The sequence below is a fragment of the Sceloporus occidentalis genome, unplaced genomic scaffold (assembly GCF_023333645.1).
Source record: "Sceloporus occidentalis isolate IW3139 unplaced genomic scaffold, rSceOcc1.0.p SCAF_2, whole genome shotgun sequence".
Lineage (NCBI taxonomy): Eukaryota > Metazoa > Chordata > Lepidosauria > Squamata > Phrynosomatidae > Sceloporus > Sceloporus occidentalis.
The window spans coordinates 182,537,809-182,556,021 of NW_028316982.1; the positions used below are offsets into that span (position 1 = coordinate 182,537,809).

Here is an 18,213-nt window from a genome sequence, read left to right on the forward strand (position 1 = left end):
TCATACATGTATGGCAACAAGGCTCTGGTTCTGGTGCTCCAGGATCATGACCATTTTAATCCAGCTTTACCCTGAAGAATTTGGGAGACAGTCTGAGATTTCATGGAGGGCGAAGGACTGTGGATAAGACAGAAGGAGACTGTGGGTGCAAGGAGGTTAAAAAAAAGAAGCACCCCAGAAGATTGAGAAGGAAAGAGCCGGTGCTGCTTTCTCCCTCACAGTGCAATATTTGCTACCAGAGATGTTGGGTGTGGACTGGAGAACTACATTGATATTGCAGCACTGTATAGCTCAACATTCCTTAACCTGGTTTCCCCATATTTATGGGACACAGGTTAGGCACTTAAACATGATCAAAGAAGAAGAAATTACCATTAAAAGGATAGGAGAGAAGAAACTGAAATCATATGTTAATATGCATGCCTAGACAGATCTTTGTAAATAGATTCAATTAGAATGTGATCAAGTATGTTATGGGCCTGCTCAGTCTATAGTCCAGGAAGCTTTGATGGGCAACACCAAGACTCTTAATTTTACGTGCAGACCAACATCAGGATAACACTTTCCCTACACTTTTTGAACAAGGCAGCTGGGTACCACCTAGAAGAGAGTGGGCAACTGCTTAGGAAGCAGAACCATATTGACCTTCCGAAGACCCATCACTGGTGGCCATACTTTATCACACAGAGGGTGAATTGGTAAAATCCCGTGCAGAAACTGAATTTTAAAATCTGCGTGTTGTTTCATGCGTTGGCATGAAAGAGAAATAACGCAAAAACAATCTGAATGGAAAGCTCCTTTGTACTTTCAGAATTTAGTGAAAGTAAAAAGGAGCTGGTTTTGACAACTTTGCATTCAGGTTATTTTCATGCTATTTCTCTTTAATGCAAATGTCTGAAAAATATCCTGCAAATGAGTGTTTTTTTCAACTTTCTTTTCAGTTAACCCTGAGCATCATCTGAAAAACCTGCAAATGCAGGTTGTTTTTCAGTTTAAATTTAGTTTCTGCACAGGATTCATCCTGTGTGATAAACCCTTTGGAGAGAAGCCTTATATGGGAGTCAAGCATCCAAGAAATACAGTATCAAAAACCTGGCTAGCCCTTGGAGTTAAGTAGAATGGGCTCTAAGCCTTTTAAAATCCCTTCCTTCTCAGCCTCTTTTTATCATGCACATTAACTAACTGTGGCCAAATGCCTCTGAGGAAGTAGGCTGAAGTCTACAAAAGCTCATGCTACCAATTTCGGTCTTTCAGTTAATCTCAAAGGTGCTGCAAGATCCCTTTGCATACAGATATTCCATACCAATAGTTGCACAAGCAACTAAGCCTAAAGGAGTCAGCTCAGCTATAGCTAATGAGGCTTCCTTGGTGTATTCCCACTATTGATTGCCTTGTTCTGTTGTGTTCCACTAACAGTCTCAGGCTTGACTTTATATCCATTCAGTCCACCTTGTTGGTCAGACATTTCCTTCTTAGCAACAGGAAAGCTAGGGAATGCCATCCTTTCTCTTTCATAGTTTCTTAAGAAATACTTTTCTCTTTGCTTAAATTGGTTTCAGATACCTGCTTTTTAAATACCAGGTTTCACACAAATATCTCAGAGTCCCCCCTCTTGCATGCTTTCTAACATTTTCTCTGTAGGCTCCACCTCTGTTGGTTTAAGCACATGGCAGAAGCACTGTCTAAAATGAGCAATGGTTTCTCTTCCTATTGGTGAGAGCACTGTCTGGACATTTTTCTGTTGCCTGTTGACATATGACAACTCCATGAATTTCAAAGGGTTTTCTTAGGCAAGGAATCCCCAGAGGTGGTTTTGCCAGTTCCCTCCTCTGAAATATAGCCTACAATACCTGATTTTTGTTGGTGGTTTCCCATCCAAGTACTAACCAGGGATGACCCTCTTAGATTCCAAGATTTGGTGGGATCTGGTGTTCTTGGAATGTGGGAGGGTGCAAAACCCAGTGTTTGGGGGCAAGATTGGTAGCCAAGGCTACCAATTCTCTCAATATTCTCTCCTTTGGTAATCAATTGGCTGGTTTCAGTGAACAAGGTCTCAGTTGAACTATAAAGCCCTGCATTTATCTAGCCCATATATCACACACTCTTCTGCTAGCATGCAGAATGACCCTCTGCTTTTGTCTTGCTAAGTGCATGCTTGAACTTGCTAAATTAGCTTAGAAAACTTGCTAAGGAAAAAGCCGGTACTAGGCAGTCTAATACTAGGCAGTTAAAATACTTCCCATATTTATGTCTTGGGTAACAGTCAAGATAAGCCCACTAAATAGCAAGACACTTCCACTACAGAAATAATATATCTTAATTTGTGTCTCTTCCCTTTAGCATATTTAGCATAAACTTTGAAACTAACCATGTCTGGCAATCTGTTTAACTCATTCATCACTGTCCATAGTATGGTGTCAAAAATAAACAGTTTAGTTTCCCCAGGTTTTTCAAAAAACCACTACTAAGAGAAGGCTCATAGTACACAAATCAGAGGCTGCAATCTGATATCTGCTTACCTAGGAGTAAGGAATATTACAACCTAGAAGCATATTGTTTTAAATAGATGTGTATAGAATATAGAATGTGTACAGAAATTGGAATAGCTGAAATATATTCTAAATAATGTGAATTAAGCAGCTAATTGAGGCAAAGAGTAAATAATGATCTCAAAGCTGTCAAGGATTTGACTACTAATATGATTTTTTTCTCCTTCCTATGAAGAAAGCATCTGTAGTTGAATCCTATGCATTAGATTTGTACAGTGCAATTTATTCCCAAATAAAGATGCATAGGATTGCAATCTTAATCTGGGTAAGTGTTCACATAAATTGAATGGAAACCATTTCATGCATAATCAACCAAAGATGACATACTGTAGCATGAAGACTGACTTGTGCTACTTCTCCATGTTGCTTGTGATGGTCATTACATTGTATGGCAGTATTGCCCTGGGGACTGAGTGATTTACACGTAAACCAAACATTAATCAAATTGCAGTTGTTTATTAATGGGACCAGGACAGGATTACCATAATAACAAAAACCAGTTTGTTTGTTCTTGCCATATACATTTGTTGTGTACAAAGGGAAACTGTTTTACGGCATAACTCTGTGGTAATTTGAAAACTTCCATGTGTAACTTCTGAGCTGTCCTAAGACATGGTTGAATCTTACATTGATTTTTCTGACTTGCTGATTATTACTGTCATATATACTTATGCAACACATGGGAGAATTCTGGAAGACTGACGCTTTTTCAATATAGGAACTGAAATTGGCTCCATTATTATTATTATTATTATTATTATTATTATTATTATTATTATTTATTATATAGTTTTGCTTAAGCAAAATTTACCCCAGAACTAAACAGTTAAGTCATGTTTATTCCAATGGGAGAAGCTAAGCAAGCAGCTGAATATTTTTTGTGGAAATCTGTATGCCTAAAAACTGCTGAACTTTACCAAATTATATCCCAATAATTTTCCTACTTGCATATATATATATATATATATAGAGAGAGAGAGAGAGAGAGAGAGTTGGATAGCCCCATCCCAAGACAAAAATCAGGTGTCATTATAGCCCTTTAATTACTTTCATTGGAAAATCCACTCAGTCACAAAACACTAATACACCTTAAAATCTGAAGGATTATAACATTTAAAAAAATCCTACCTACCTTTACAGATCCATGTTCAGAACCTTGCAGGAGATGTAAGCAAGACACAATAATTATGTTTACCGTTATCCACGGCTTGTACATCCTTGTGTTTAATAACCACACTTTGCTACACAGTTGATATTGCGCAGTTGGAAAAGTTATGCATTTCTTTATGAAGTGTTAATTGTTAAAAAAGGCACAACCAGATCATTTTCCACCATCTGCTGTAAACCTGATGAATATACATCAGAAGTAAACAATTACAGTTTTAAAAATAATGAGTGGAATTCACATGAGTAATGTCATCTCTTTCCTGTTGATGCTCTTTAGATTAAAAAATATTAAAAAGTATAGAAAAATATTTCCATATGACCAAAAAAAATGTGTTTTCAGTTCATAAACTTAATCCACCTTTATCCATCTCCCACCTGGATAAAAACTTTTAAAAAAGAAAGTCAATACTCATTTGTGGTCCAGAGAAGGTTAAAATCTGCTGGGATTTCTTGGTGCTCCATGTTACAGCTTCCTTTTAAAACAACAGTGTTAACTGCCAATGTTTTGAGCCAGGGAGAGCTGTAATCCAACTCTGCATTGAAACTTTTTTCCTCAGCCTTCATGGAAGCCTGCAGAAGCATGTGTCTTAAATCTGATACAGACACTGGCAGAAAACACAGTCACGTTTTGGCTCTTATCCCATTTTATCCCTACCAATGGCGTAGCATTTACTGAACTGATGCAATGCAGAATGCCATTATTTTAAGAAGAATGACCTGAAACATGAAACCTCAGCACATGCTCTTACAATGGTATGTCTACTACAGTCGGAATTATCCCAATACAACCTTATCCATACACCTTTAAGTCCTCTGTGTTGTAAGACTTGCTAGAGCATATTCATTGATGTATAAAATAATGTTTCAAAATAAATGTACACTGAAAATGAATGTACTTTTTATTACAAAGAAATACATTTCTTTATATTTCCCATTACATAATACACACACACACACTTAAAAAACCCTACAGATGTACTGTTCTATAACAGTAAGTTAATTTTTTCTATAAGTAAATCTGGCAAACCCAAATGATTAGCTCCAGTGAAGCAAGCACAGTAACTCATGTCGAAAGACTAGAAGAATCAAAATGTATAGCTACAAACATAAAAAGTCAACCAGTCACATTTCTAATACCCCAAGTCATTTGTTTCCAATCTTTGATTTCCAAGTGGTAGCTCTCTCAAATCCATTTTTTGCATTTCTGTAGTCATCAATGGCTTGTAGAATTTCTTCCTGAGTATTCATCACAAATGGACCTAGGATAAAAATCATGTATATATTTATTAACAGCGTATAAAAATACTCTGTTAAACAAATTATTATGAGCTTTAGTTTTTTAATAATTGGGATTCAAACTGCATCCTATTTCTTGTCTTCCCTTTTAGAGACCCACATTTCACAATGCAATACCACTCAGTTGTTTTGGACTATAATTTGCAGTCTTGGGTCTTATGGGCTATTGCTTAATCATGTACGGATGTGAGAGTTGGACAGTGAAGAAAGCAGATTAAGAAGAGGATCAAGTTATTTAAGATGTGCTGAAGATACTTTGGATGGCCAAAGAGACAAACAAATGGGTCCTTGAACAGATTCTTCCCGGAAGCCAAGATATCAAATTGAAGCTGTTGCACTTTGGCCACATTGTGAAGAGGCACGAATCATTAGGAAAGACAATAATTCTAGGAAAGGTGGAAAGTAGTAGAAAGAGAAGAAGACCGCATGCCAGGATAGACTCGATCAAGGAGGTCACAGGCTGGAATTTACAGAATCTAAGCAGAGCAGTTGAGCACAGGGGGGTCTTGGGAGTGTCTTATCCACAGCGTCACCATGAGTCGGGGGCAACTCAAGGGCAATTAACACAGGGTGACCAGACATCATAAACACAAAGGAGGACAATGCACTGTAAAATGTAGGACATTATAAAATAAAAGCTTAAAAAACTAATATAAATATAAATTCATGCTTCTTAGTCATGCTTAAAATGGAGGACATTTTGAATTCCTTCTGGACAGAAGGTTGAAATGTTGGACATATCCTGGATAAGGGGGTTGGCTGGTCACCCTGAGTTAACAACAACAAACCTGCACTGAGGTGTACTAAACAAATGGGATCTCATTTATTCAACCTGGCCATGTTAGTCTGTTTCAGCATAAAAAGATATACAGGAATTGCATAGTACCTTTGAGAGTGAAAAAGAAAATCTTGCATAGGCTTTTATGGATTTCAGTGTTCCATCAAGCATCTGATGAAATGGACTGGAGCCCCTGGAACCTTATGCTAGAATTTTTTTTCCTGATCAAAGGATCTCATGTAGGGAGGGCTGGGAAGGCATCAGCACTAGACCTTGGAGAGCTGGTCCTAATACAGGCTAGCTGTTTGGAAGGACTGCACATACCTGCCACCTACATTGTATTATAATTGCTAGAGATCTTAGTCATTTGTCTGTCAGGAAGGTCAATAAGATTGGCAGGCACTAAAAGTGTAGAGCTCCAGATATTGTTGAACTACAACCCTTGTCAGCAGAGACAACGGTGAGGAATGCACAGCCCAACAATATCTGGAAGGCTACATTTTATTCATTGCTTCACTACAGAGGGGGCCAGCTGTAGTTCCAGTCTTAGGGAATTTCTTCCAAAGAGATATATGATTGGACCCATTTTTAACTTCTTTAACAAACTGGTTTTAAAATATTTGGCTTTCAGTTAATTTCCCTTTACATATTTTTATGTTATTTATAGTACAGTGGGCCCTTGGTATCTGCTGGGGCTTGGTTCCAGGGCCACCTGTGCATATGAAAATCAGTGGATGCTCAACTCCGATTAAATATAATAGCACAGTGAAATGGTGTCCCTTATATAAAATAGCAAATCAAAGGTTTGCTTTTTGGAATTTATGGCTTCTTGGAATATTTTCAAGCCACGGATGGTTAAATCCATGGATAAAAAATCTGTGGCTATAGAAAGCAGACAGGAACATTGGTTCTTACCTGTGATATGTTCATTTTCAGCGATGTAGGTGGGAATATCCTATAACATGGGTTGATTCCACCTCTTGCTCCGAAACAGACAGGAAAAAAGACGTGAAGGAGTCCCCACCAGAGGGAGCAACCCCCACCATCCCTCAGTCAATATTATAGCCGAGGATAGAAAACAAACTCAGAGAGCATTCAATGCAAATATAAGTATAATAAATAGAAACTATCATAAAGTCAAACTAAAAATAACTAACTAACAACCACCCTTGCAGAGCCAAGGGAAACAGCCTCCTCAGTTCTGGGTGGGGAGGATATTCCCACCTACATCACTGAAAATGAACATATCACAGGTAAGAACCAATGGCCCTATACAGACAGCCAAAATAAAGCTGCTTCGAGTCACTTTGGAGGTATGGTGTTTCAATGATGCATGCGTCCTAAGAGTGTGGAAGCTGCACCAAAGCTGCACTCTAGTCCTTAGGACTGGAGCGTGGCTTTGGTGCAGCTTCTGGACTCTTAGGATGCATGTATCATTGAAACAGCATACCTCCAAAGTGACTTGAAGCAGCTTTATTTTGGCTGTCTGTATCAGGCCAATGTTCCTTTTTCCAGCAATGATGGTGGAAACATCTTATAACATGGGACTTACCAAAGCTCCCCAACGAACGGGTGGGTGAACTGAGGAATGTCACTTATGTGAGAACCACAAGATCTATTGTCCAAAGGAAGCCTCTTTGATTCAAGGCAACCCAACAGTGGTGGCATGTAAATGTGGAAGATGGCCATGTCATGACCTACATTTATCTTAGATGGATTAGAAGTAGGATCATCACTCATCTCTTGAAATCTGCCTCCTCTCTCTCACACACTGCCCAAACCTCTTACTGGGTTTGATGTCTGCAGTGGGCACAATCTGGCTAAGGACAGGTGGTTCTTCCTCCTCCAGCCGCGCCAAGGTCTTCTCAGGTTGTCCATCTCACTGCCCAAACCCCTTCTGGGGTTGGTGACTGCGGTGTAGTGCCATTTGGTTAAGGACAGAGAATATTCCCTCCTCCACCGCGCCAATTCCTTTCAGGTTATCCATTTCACTGCGCAGACCCCTTGCTGGGGTTGGAGATTGCAGCAGAGTGCATCTGGTCAAGGATGGAGGGATCTCCCTCCTCTGGCCGTGCCTGGGCTCTTTGGCCTTTCAGACCCTTCAGCCAGACATGGCTGGGCTCTCTTCTTCTTCTTTAATGCTGGAACTGGGCCTAGTTGCCTCACAACAGAGCAGATTCTGAACTGTCTCTCTCTGCCTGGCTATGTTTCAGCAGTTAGAAAATCAAAGGGATAGAGAAAGACTAAAGAAAACATAGCTGTTTTTGTAGCTAGTTGCCAAAGCAGGAGAGAACAGATCATGAATATAAGAAGAATAGAATAAATATTAGAAGAAATAGTAAAGTCTTTAAGACACAGTAAAGGAGGAGAAAAGGAAAAACACAGCCTACTCAGAGCGAGGCAGGAAAAAGACTGGGGAATGGTGGGCGTTGTTCCCTCTGGTGGTGACTCCTTCAAGTCTGTTTTTCCTGCCTATTTCAGAGCAAGAGATGGAATCAACCCATGTTATAGGATGTTTCTACCTCCATTGCTGGAAAATGTATATTCTATGGTACTTAAAGTGTGTTTTCTTGTCTCTCTCTGGCTTTGCTTCACGAATGAAGATTCAGGAAGGACTCATTCGCACTTTGTACAAGCGCGTTGGTGACTAAAAAGGCCAATTCGGGATAAACAGGTTCGGTTGCAGAAAGCACAGCAGCATGCAAGCGTTAGTCTGTTTGCACCTTTGGAGGCTGGTGTGTGCCTTTGGTTATTTAATATGGTGGGGTTTTTTTAAGGTTCAACTGGGTTGTTTTTATCCAGCAATGTGCCTTGGGAAGACTTTGATCTTGAAAGATGACTAAGAAAGAATGACATAAATAAGAAAATAGAGAAACAGACCAACCAATATGCTAATTTAATTAAAAAACCCAGTTTCATATAGTCAGTTAGCCAAAGAATATGAAGCATTGGGTCTAACTAACTTGAAATTTCATCTGACCAACTAATATAGTGCCAAGTATTTGAGATAACTGAATAAAATTTAGAATATGTCTGCATGACAACTCTGTTTTAATGTCAAGACACATTTTGACACTTGAACTGCTTTTCAAGTGAAAAAGGAAAGTTGTAATATATAAAAATCTGTTGTAATATAACTTTTGCCTTGAGCCACTGAAATGTGAAGTACACTGTTCTGTTTCAAGTTCAAAACCCAGCTATAAGGTTTGTTTATTTATTTTGCTTTTCATTGTTTATATACCAGTTTTCAAAATCAAATTTCCAAAGTGATTTAAAATGTTGCAACATGATATATCCTTTCACCAATAAAACAAACAGAACAAAATTGGGTGTGCATATTTAGGGTGTTCAGATATCGCAGTTGCAGGCCTATTTCAAATGTAGGGCAAAAGATACAAAATAGATTTTAACACATGATCTCTTGCAAAGCCTCTCAAATACTAGAGATGCACATGATTCAAAACTAGAAGAAGACCACAGAGGCCAGCCACTGGAGAAACAAATGGTTTTGTAGCTGAAGAGAATAATAAGGAATACCTACAACACTGTGTGTAGTTGAAGATGACAAGATATTACAATTAGCCCCACTTATTTAAAAAAATGCTTCAGATTAGTATTTACCATGTTGGACCACTGTTTCCTTAATTGGCTCACCAGCCACTAAAACAAAATGACCCATTACAGCATCCTAAAGAAATGAAAAGAAAGTATCAATCAACAACATATGAAGAAATGTTGATATGACACATATTTTCACAGTTCAAACCCTGATCAAGCATCCAAATCATATCACTAATATTGCGTTGATCCTACCTACCATCCCCAACTCTGCCACCCAAGAAACATATCCAGGGGTAGCCAGGTTGGCCATGCAGCAAAATAAAACAAAATCCTTCACCAGGCAAAAGACACAGGAGAGAAAAAGTGATGATGTTAGACTCAAAGGCCTACATTTTGTACCAGATGTTGTCTCTGCACTGGAGGGATCGCAATCCAGGCTGAAGCCAGTCTCCTCTTGACCATGAGAGGACTGGGACAATGGACAGTAAAATTTAAATTCCATTAGCCACAGAGGGTTCGCTCTTTTGCGAATTTTGGATTTTGTTTTATTTTCCTACTACCCAAGTATACAGAAAAGTGTGAAGAAGAGATCCTACATTACATGTTTATGTTCCCCTCCACCATGAGCAATGTGTTGGTACTTGGAAAAGTTAATTAATTCATTAAAACAGTTCCATCCCACCGTTAACTCATACTCTCTCAGCCTCAGAGGCAGGCAAAAGCTAACCCCTCTGAACAAATCTTGCCAAGAAAACTGACATAAGGGCACCATAAGTCAAAGACAACTTGAAGACATAACAACAATATCACCATCAACATCAACAAAGTATCTGACAAAAAATCAGTGTAAAACCTGGGCTCAGAAAAAAAATTGCAGTCAAAAATAAAATTGCCTGGCAAAATAATAAACAGGTGTATCCATCCAGCACACCCATGGGACAGACTAAAAGTGATGCATATATTCATTTGTTCATTTAACAGGTCTAGGATATAGACAAATTTCCTTCTGAAATTGTACAGCTTTAGAAACTTGAACAAAATTGTGCTTCTTGCCCTCCAGCAAAAGGTCAAAATCATAAGCTCTTTCTGATTGACCTGAAGAAGAACTGCTGGGCATTTTGCAAGACAGAATTGCAACAGAATCTATTGTTATCCTACAGACATGTGTTGCTTAGTACTGCAAAATTGGCTTGGGACATAAGGGTGTAGCCCACAATGTAGGATAAACAACAGAAGAAGAACCATTTTGGGATTATGTCAAATTCAATTTTTCTAAAAAAAGTACAAGAGGAAAAGTGCCATATATTTTTTTTAAAAAAATTCAATTATATCCTCTCCATGATCCTCTCCAGAAAATAAATTACTCTTTTGAACAAGCCAGAATGTAATCTATTTTCTAGCCCAGAAAGGTTTGGATTCAATAGAAATGTAAAATAATTCATCATTTTTATTCCACAACATGGATCACACTATGTAAATTATACACTCAAACAATGGAAACTGTACTTTGGGAACAATTGCAACAGACTGATAAAACAAAACAAAAACAAAACCATTAGTTTGATTTTAGAGAACATGTATAGCTGCCTTACAGTGATTTAACTATTATTTCATTTAGCTTAAATGTTTTCCAGTGGTTACTGACCTTGGGTTCCCAGATGTTATTGGACTACAATTCCCATGACTCTGATCCAGCAAGAACAGAGGTGATGGGATTGTTCTTAAGTACCACCAGGGTATCTAGCTTTGGGAGCCATTAGACTATGGTGACATACAACAGCTCTCCATGTTTTCGAACAGAAGTGTTATTTTTCCTCCAGGTCCACCTGGATATACCACAAAATGGAACTGAGACCTTCTGTTTGAAAATGATGTGATTATCTATGAGTTACAACCCCTGAATTTCCCTTGGCATGCTACAATACTATCATCTAATAGTACAGGCAGCTGTCATGAGTTCACACTCCCAGTCAACAATTTTCAGATTGCTTTATTTAGGGTCCACATTCTCTCCCAGACCACAACAGTTAAATAATTATGAGATGCATTTAATCCTTTCAGATGCATTGTTGGTGGTGGCAGCAGGGGATGGGGTGTTGTTGAGCCAAAGTGATCATTTGAAAAATACCGTACATACTCGACTATAAATCAACCTCATGTATAAGTCGAGGGCAATTTTGGGGCCAAAATTATGGATTTTGATATGAGCCATGGATAAGTCAAGGATAAAACATACAAACATGTAAGAAAGAATCTAAAGGATGAAGGAAAACTATGCCAAAGAACTTACAAAATTCCAGGAGGCTTAACTGTTTTGTGCTTACACTAAAGGCTGGATGGGTGAGAGAGTAGAGGGGGGAGTCAGTGCTTCCAGGACAGATTGCACTCTTGTCTTTCACCAGGGGATGGTTCCTTGTTTATAAGAGTTAAAATACAGTACTTACATTGGCCCTTGGATAAGCCAACTCAGGTTTTCTGGGTCAATTTTTGAACTAAAATTTCTAGACTATACATGAGTACAGTATATATACAGTACCTTGTTCTCAAGCTGAACACAGTCCCCATCATCCAGCACTACTGTGTGGTGAGGCTCTATCTTTTGCTGAGAATCAGAAGGACCTTTGGGGGGGGGAAACATTTTGAGAAAGCATCTGTTTTAACAGCCTCAAAGCATTATTGACTAGTGAACCTTACACATTGTTTCTGTAACATATATAACCATTCAGCCCCCTTCTACAAAATATCCCATTCCATCAGTTGGGCAGGCAGAAGAACAGAACTTGCAATGTAAAACAGAGTTCCAAAATGTCTAAGCAGCATTTTACAGATATTCTTGCACCTTCTCTGTTCCTGGAAGTAACATGTACTTGGGACTCATATGAAATATTTCACACGGTGTAGTGGTTTGGGTGATAGACCCTGGCGACTAGGGCTCAAAAGCCCATTAGGTGACCTTGTCAAGTCACCCTCTCTCAACTTGAGAGGAAAGCAAAGACACTCCCTCCCCGAACAAATCTTGCAGAGAAAATCCTGTGATGGGGTTGCTTTAAAGATGTCATAAGTCAGAAGCAACTTGAAGGCATACAACAATAGTCTTACCAGATAATTGTTACACTGTTTAAAAACAAACAGCTGTTACTCCACTGTTGTGTGTGGAAAAAAGCATCTTTCCCTGCATGCCACAAATAATTAGGACTGTCAGCAAGTGATCACCAGAAATTAAGTAGGCAGAAATAATTCAGTCCATCTACTAATTTTTTCACAGTAATAATTTACAGAGGAAAAACTGTACAGGAGTCACTGCCCATTTCACATTATGAAATTCTTAACTCCAATTTATTTCTTTTGCTAAAAACATCTTGTATCTCCTTTTTATTCCCCCCCCCCCTCCGAAACAGATGTAATACTCCAAGAATAAAAAATGAGAGGTCACTGTCAATGTCAAACTTACCAACATAAATGTTGCCAGAGAGCATATAAATAAATGCTGTCCAACCTGAAATACAAACAGTTGGAATATCTTAGAATATAGAGAAGAATTTAACATATGGCAGCCAGTATTGGACTACCTTTTAATATTACAAGGTACAAGTGGAATTTCAGCAATGTTGAGCTTTTTTTTAACTGCATACAAATCAGAAGGATTTTGAATCAGAATCATTACAACATTTTAAGTTGTTTTACATTTTTAATTGTGACAATTCCATACACAATGGTCTAGTATTTTATTTTATTTTATTGCAACTACAGAAAATGTATTTTTGTGTGTGGAACAGTCACAATACCAATGCAGTACAGGGTATTTATCATGTGAACAGAGAATTTAAATGAGAGAATATGAGTATACTATCATGCACAGTTGGCATCACTTTCATGCATTTGGATTTACCCTGTACAGTGGGGCCTTCCTATGGCAAAAACCATGTGAGCTCAAGCTCCATTTGTTTTAATGGGGCGCAACCCTGCACACAGTTCTTCTGGGGCTTGCCATCTGTGAGACCTTGAGCCCATGTAGGCAAGCCTGTGGATGGTGCGGGTGCGTGCATGCATTTTATTTCATAGTTTATTTTCTTCTATCCCAACCAGTCTTAGAAGGCTTTTTGCTCTACAGCGTTAAAAAAAAAATGAGGTTGGGAATTATGACCCTCAACATCTTTGGCCAGTAGTGACCACATTCATTGAGGGATTCTTGGAGTTTTCACATCCAAAAGTCACGTTTCCAATTTTTACAATCCTACCAGGTTTGATGAGAATTACTGTGCAAACAAATACACTTAAGAATACAGAACAAAGATCAGATAAGATTCTTCTTTCCTAGTCAGACTCAACCATTTCCCTTCTGCCAAGCAAAACACTTAGCATTTTGAGATCTGTGAGTGAAAAATGCTTCATTCTAACTACATTAACATTCCGGTCTATTCATATTATTATTAAACTGTTACTGCTACAACTATAGCAGTCAGAAAACATTGTCTTTTCAAGTAAGCCTCTGAAATGACCACATGGATTTCAGGCACAGCTACTTTCCTTTCAAGGCTATATTTTCCCCATTTTCTGGGCATCTCTCCCAGAACAAGCATAGAGTTCTATAACTTAGACACAATAATCCTGCCAAATTAAGCTCCAGATAAGAGATAGCCATTTTTATCCATAAATAGACACATATAGGAAGACATCCTAAAGACAAAATGAATGTTCTGTAGTTATCTTTAGGGCTTAAGATCATATAAAGGACCCAGAGGTGACTGCATGACATGTGAGTAGATTATAGATGCACTGCAGCCATTATTTCACACCTTTTTTTCTTCAACTTCATGGAATGATTGGGATGCTTATACAACCTAGGCAAGAACACCCATACACAAGGTTTAGCAGAATCCACAAGGTCTGGATACGTATTGAAAATGCACTGACTAGAAGTGTTTTGGATTTCAGATTTGGCGGGGGGGGGGGGGTTTTGCAATATTTTCATATACATAATGAGATATCTTTGAGATGGGACTCAAGTTGAAACACAACATTTATTTACATTTCATATACATCTTATACATATAGCCAGAAGGTAATTTTATGCAATATTTTTAATAATTTTGTGCCTGAAACAAAGTTGTGTACATCGAGCCATCGGAAAGCAAAGGTTTCACTCTCTCAGCTACCCATGTAGACAATGTTGGTTTTGGGAGTATTTCAAATTTTGAATATCCACGTAGGAACACTCAATCTGTAGAAAGTGGGGGAGAAGATACAATTAAGAGTGGGTGGGTAGGAGACGATGGCGGAAAGATGATACAGCAAATGTCATACACCTGCATTCTAAGTGAAGGTAGTAGATTGGTGAACTTGTGTAAAGTTTAGTCCTGTACAACTATCAAGTTTCTGTGATGTATGGTGTTCAGGAGTTTTCTGCGTACCAATTTTTGGGGTTTTTTTGCAACCAATTTTCCATATATTAACTTTTTACTTGTTTCCAGAAGTAGAACCAGAAATCCTAACTACATAGTTATAGCCATGAGGACTGCAACCTCTTTATTCCAAGGATATTTCTACAAAATAAACAAACACAATACAGGCCCATATCACTTATGCCTTTCTTATTATGAGGCAATCTCCACCAATCTACTGGCAAGATACAAAATTATTTTCCAGGATGTGTTCCAAATGAGTAACACTGTTAATGTTGGATAGAGAATTCAAAGTCATAGCTGTGTTAATCTAGATCAGTATTCAAAGAGGTCTTGTAGCACCTTTGAGACTCAAATGCATCTGATGAAGTAGTAAGTTTATGAACATTTATTCTACCAACTTCTTTCTTTCTCCCCATTAGTCTCAAAGGTGTTACAAGATCTCTTTGAATGCTAGATATCTTTAGCTGCTAATCCTTCAACTATTCAGCAGTTCTGAATATATACTTATGAGACTGTGTCTTCCATGGGTTTGCTTTCATACAAACAATAATGTGGAGAAAGTATGGGTCAGTGCTTCATAGATATTGCAGAATGAACTTACAACAAATTCCCTGTCCATTACCTATGAGAAAAATGTGGAGCAAATGCTAAAGAATATTACAACTCCAGATCATGAGCTCATACAGAAAGCCTTGCCAATCTTTATCCATTTGAATCTTACTGAAGCTAAAATGACATAAGTAGCAACGCAAAGGTTTGGATAAAGCTTTTGGATCCAGCCACATATTCCCTGCAATTGATGCTGGGAATCTACAATGTATAAACATATTACTGACCTCAGTGTCCAGTAGAAAACATCTGTTTTCTGTAAGAATTGGGGCTAAACTACATATTACGTGATTGAGTATTCTGTGAGGTGTTCCCCCCCCCCCCCCATATTTGACATATAGCTGGAAGGATGGCCAATTTGTGTGTGTGTGTATTTCAACTCCTCCCCCAATTCCATTTCAGCAATCAAGATCACTCTCCAAGTGTTCAGCCAAAGAAGTTGTTTTGTTTTTTGACCCACAATGCAAATGGAAAAGGGTAAAACTCTCTTTCTCTCTCCAACCCATCCATGGTGGCATTTCACTAAAAACACAGCATGGAAAGAACAAATCACAAATGTCCAGTTTGGCCTTGAATTATTAGAAGAATTCTGTTGTCTACTAGATTGAAAACAGCCATTTCCCACATGATCAACAGTGTGAATATGCTTATACATATAATACATTTACATATAATGTATATATAATACATTATACATATATGATATAATGCTTGTGTTGTGTTTTACTATGGATATGCTTGCATGTCATGTCAAGCCAAAAAAACCCATACTTCTTACTAATACACCAAGATATGCATAAAGAGAATATGACTAGTGGAGATAACTGCGGTAATAAAAGCAAATGTTTTGCCAAGCCTTTTAATTAATTTTTAAACAATTCCCATAATAAGAAATGGATTATTCTTTTCCAAGATGTTTACAGCATAAAGGGACTTCAGCACACAACTGAGCATGGACATGAAACTAAAAGTACTAAAGTGGAAACATCTAAAATCAGTTCAGAGTATTTATCCTCCATATGACAACCAGAGGCCAAATTACATGTTATGCTTAAAGTTTAGTACATAGTTGAGTTTTATAAAGGAGGGGGAGAGATGTGCTTGGGGGCATACTTTGTACATAGCACATTGCAAGGGGAAGTTTATCTCTTGTTTCAGTTTGAAAACTTACTTCTTCTCTTCCCAGTCCCACCAAACATTTTTTGAGGGGGAAGTCCCCATTGCTACCAAAAAGGATTTCTTTTTCCTACAGCATCAAGTTATATGGAAGATGAGATTCTTAGCTGAAACATGCTAGGGAATGGAGAGAAGAAGCCTCCTGTCACTACATGTGGACTGTGAAATAACAATTCCCCCTTCTCACATGACTCTAATTTCTTTATGAAAAGCAAGATGTAAGTACATGCCATACAGTAACTGTAATGTATAGTTTGACCTTGTGAAAACAGTGATTCTGTCCATTGAAAATGACTATGTATAGAAGACAAGTGATTGCATTTCGTTTTGTTGTTGTTGTTGCTTTACACCCATGTCCTGCTCACTTTACAAAAGGAAAATTCACCCTAACTGCAGGATGCCCCTAAGTTCAAAAACATTTCATGCTAATAATTTGCTCCAGAACATTATATCACCAATGAGATTCAAATACAAGTTTTATCATTTAAGCTGCTTGAGATTGCTTTTTCAATAGATAGAAAAAAATTATTCTTACCTTTGGGAACTGGCTGTGTATGCTTTGCTCCTGCGTCTAACTTGAAATCCAGGTACAGTGTTGGTGTCCGTGTGTACACCTTGGACTGGGAAGACAAGAGCAAGAAGAAACAATGAGATCTCAATTGGTGGAAAATGCTCTGGCTGCACAATTGGGGGGAGGAAAGACGGGTAGATTTGCTCTGGTAGATTTTAACTGATTTCTTTCTGTGAGCTGGCTTGGATTCCACTTCAGAGGAAAGGTGGCATATAAATCAAACAAACAAATACAATTTAAACATCCAAACAAAGGTGGAAGGCAAAGTTACCAAGAGAATATGAACACAGCAAATCTAAACGATCTGGAATGATTTCCAGTGTCACACTCTCTGCAGTGCTAGAAAAATCCATGGGCAGCACAGATTCCATCAAGACCAGGATTTCACTAACTCTGCCTGTCAAGCATGCATCACATTTAAAATAACATAACGTTACCAAACTGTTTTCAGAGATACTCAACGTAAGAGAGTAAGAGATCAAGTCTATATATGTCTAGCCAGAAGACAAACCTATTGTTCAGTGGGACTAAGGGCCAATCTATAGGTAGGTGTATTGCTGTGGATTTTCACACATTCGCATTGATGGTTAATTATCTTCACTTTCCTGTGCAAATTCACATCTATTCACCCTCCTTCTGCTAAAAATATGCAGTCATAGAATCATAGTTGGAAGAGACCAAAAGGGCCATGCAGGAAATCACAAACAAAGCACCCGACAGATGGCCATCCAGCCTCTCCTTAAAAATCTCCAAGGAAGGAGATTCCACTACACTCCGAGGGAGTGTGTTCCACTGTTGAACAACCCTTACTGTCAGGAAGTTCCTCCTAATGTTGTGGTGGAATCTCTTTTCCTGCAGCCTGCATCGATTGTTCCGGGTCCTGTTCTCTGGAGCAGAAGAAAAAGAGCTTACTCCCTCCTCAATATGACATCCCTTCAAATATTTAAACAGGGCTATCATATCACCTCTTAACCATCTCTTCTCCAGGCTAAACATCCCCTGCTCCCTAAGTCATTCCTCATAGGGCATGGTTTCCAGACCCTTCACCATTTTAGTCGGCCTCCTTTGGACACGCTCCTGTTTCTCAACATTTTTTAAATT

At 38.4% G+C, this 18,213-nt stretch overlaps 2 protein-coding genes across 2 annotated transcripts in view; both read right to left on the reverse strand.

Annotated features, from left to right (window-relative positions):
• Positions 1 to 4,520, reverse strand: part of VEGFD (vascular endothelial growth factor D) — a 37,836-nt gene extending 33,316 nt beyond the window's left edge. The window contains exon 1 of the mRNA XM_089511660.1: positions 3,682 to 4,520. Within this exon, the coding sequence (XP_089367786.1) occupies positions 3,682 to 3,765 (84 nt within the window). The 5' untranslated portion in view covers positions 3,766 to 4,520. The remainder of the gene's footprint in view (positions 1 to 3,681) is intronic.
• Positions 4,521 to 4,592: 72 nt separating this feature from the next.
• The window catches only part of PIR (pirin), a 44,407-nt gene continuing 30,786 nt past the window's right edge, over positions 4,593 to 18,213 (reverse strand). Inside the window, exons 6-10 of the mRNA XM_089511661.1 lie at positions 17,077 to 17,161; positions 12,803 to 12,847; positions 11,888 to 11,970; positions 9,412 to 9,478; positions 4,593 to 4,975 (exon numbers count right to left, since the gene is read on the reverse strand). Of these exons, the coding sequence (XP_089367787.1) occupies positions 4,860 to 4,975; positions 9,412 to 9,478; positions 11,888 to 11,970; positions 12,803 to 12,847; positions 17,077 to 17,161 (396 nt within the window). The 3' untranslated portion in view covers positions 4,593 to 4,859. The remainder of the gene's footprint in view (positions 4,976 to 9,411; positions 9,479 to 11,887; positions 11,971 to 12,802; positions 12,848 to 17,076; positions 17,162 to 18,213) is intronic.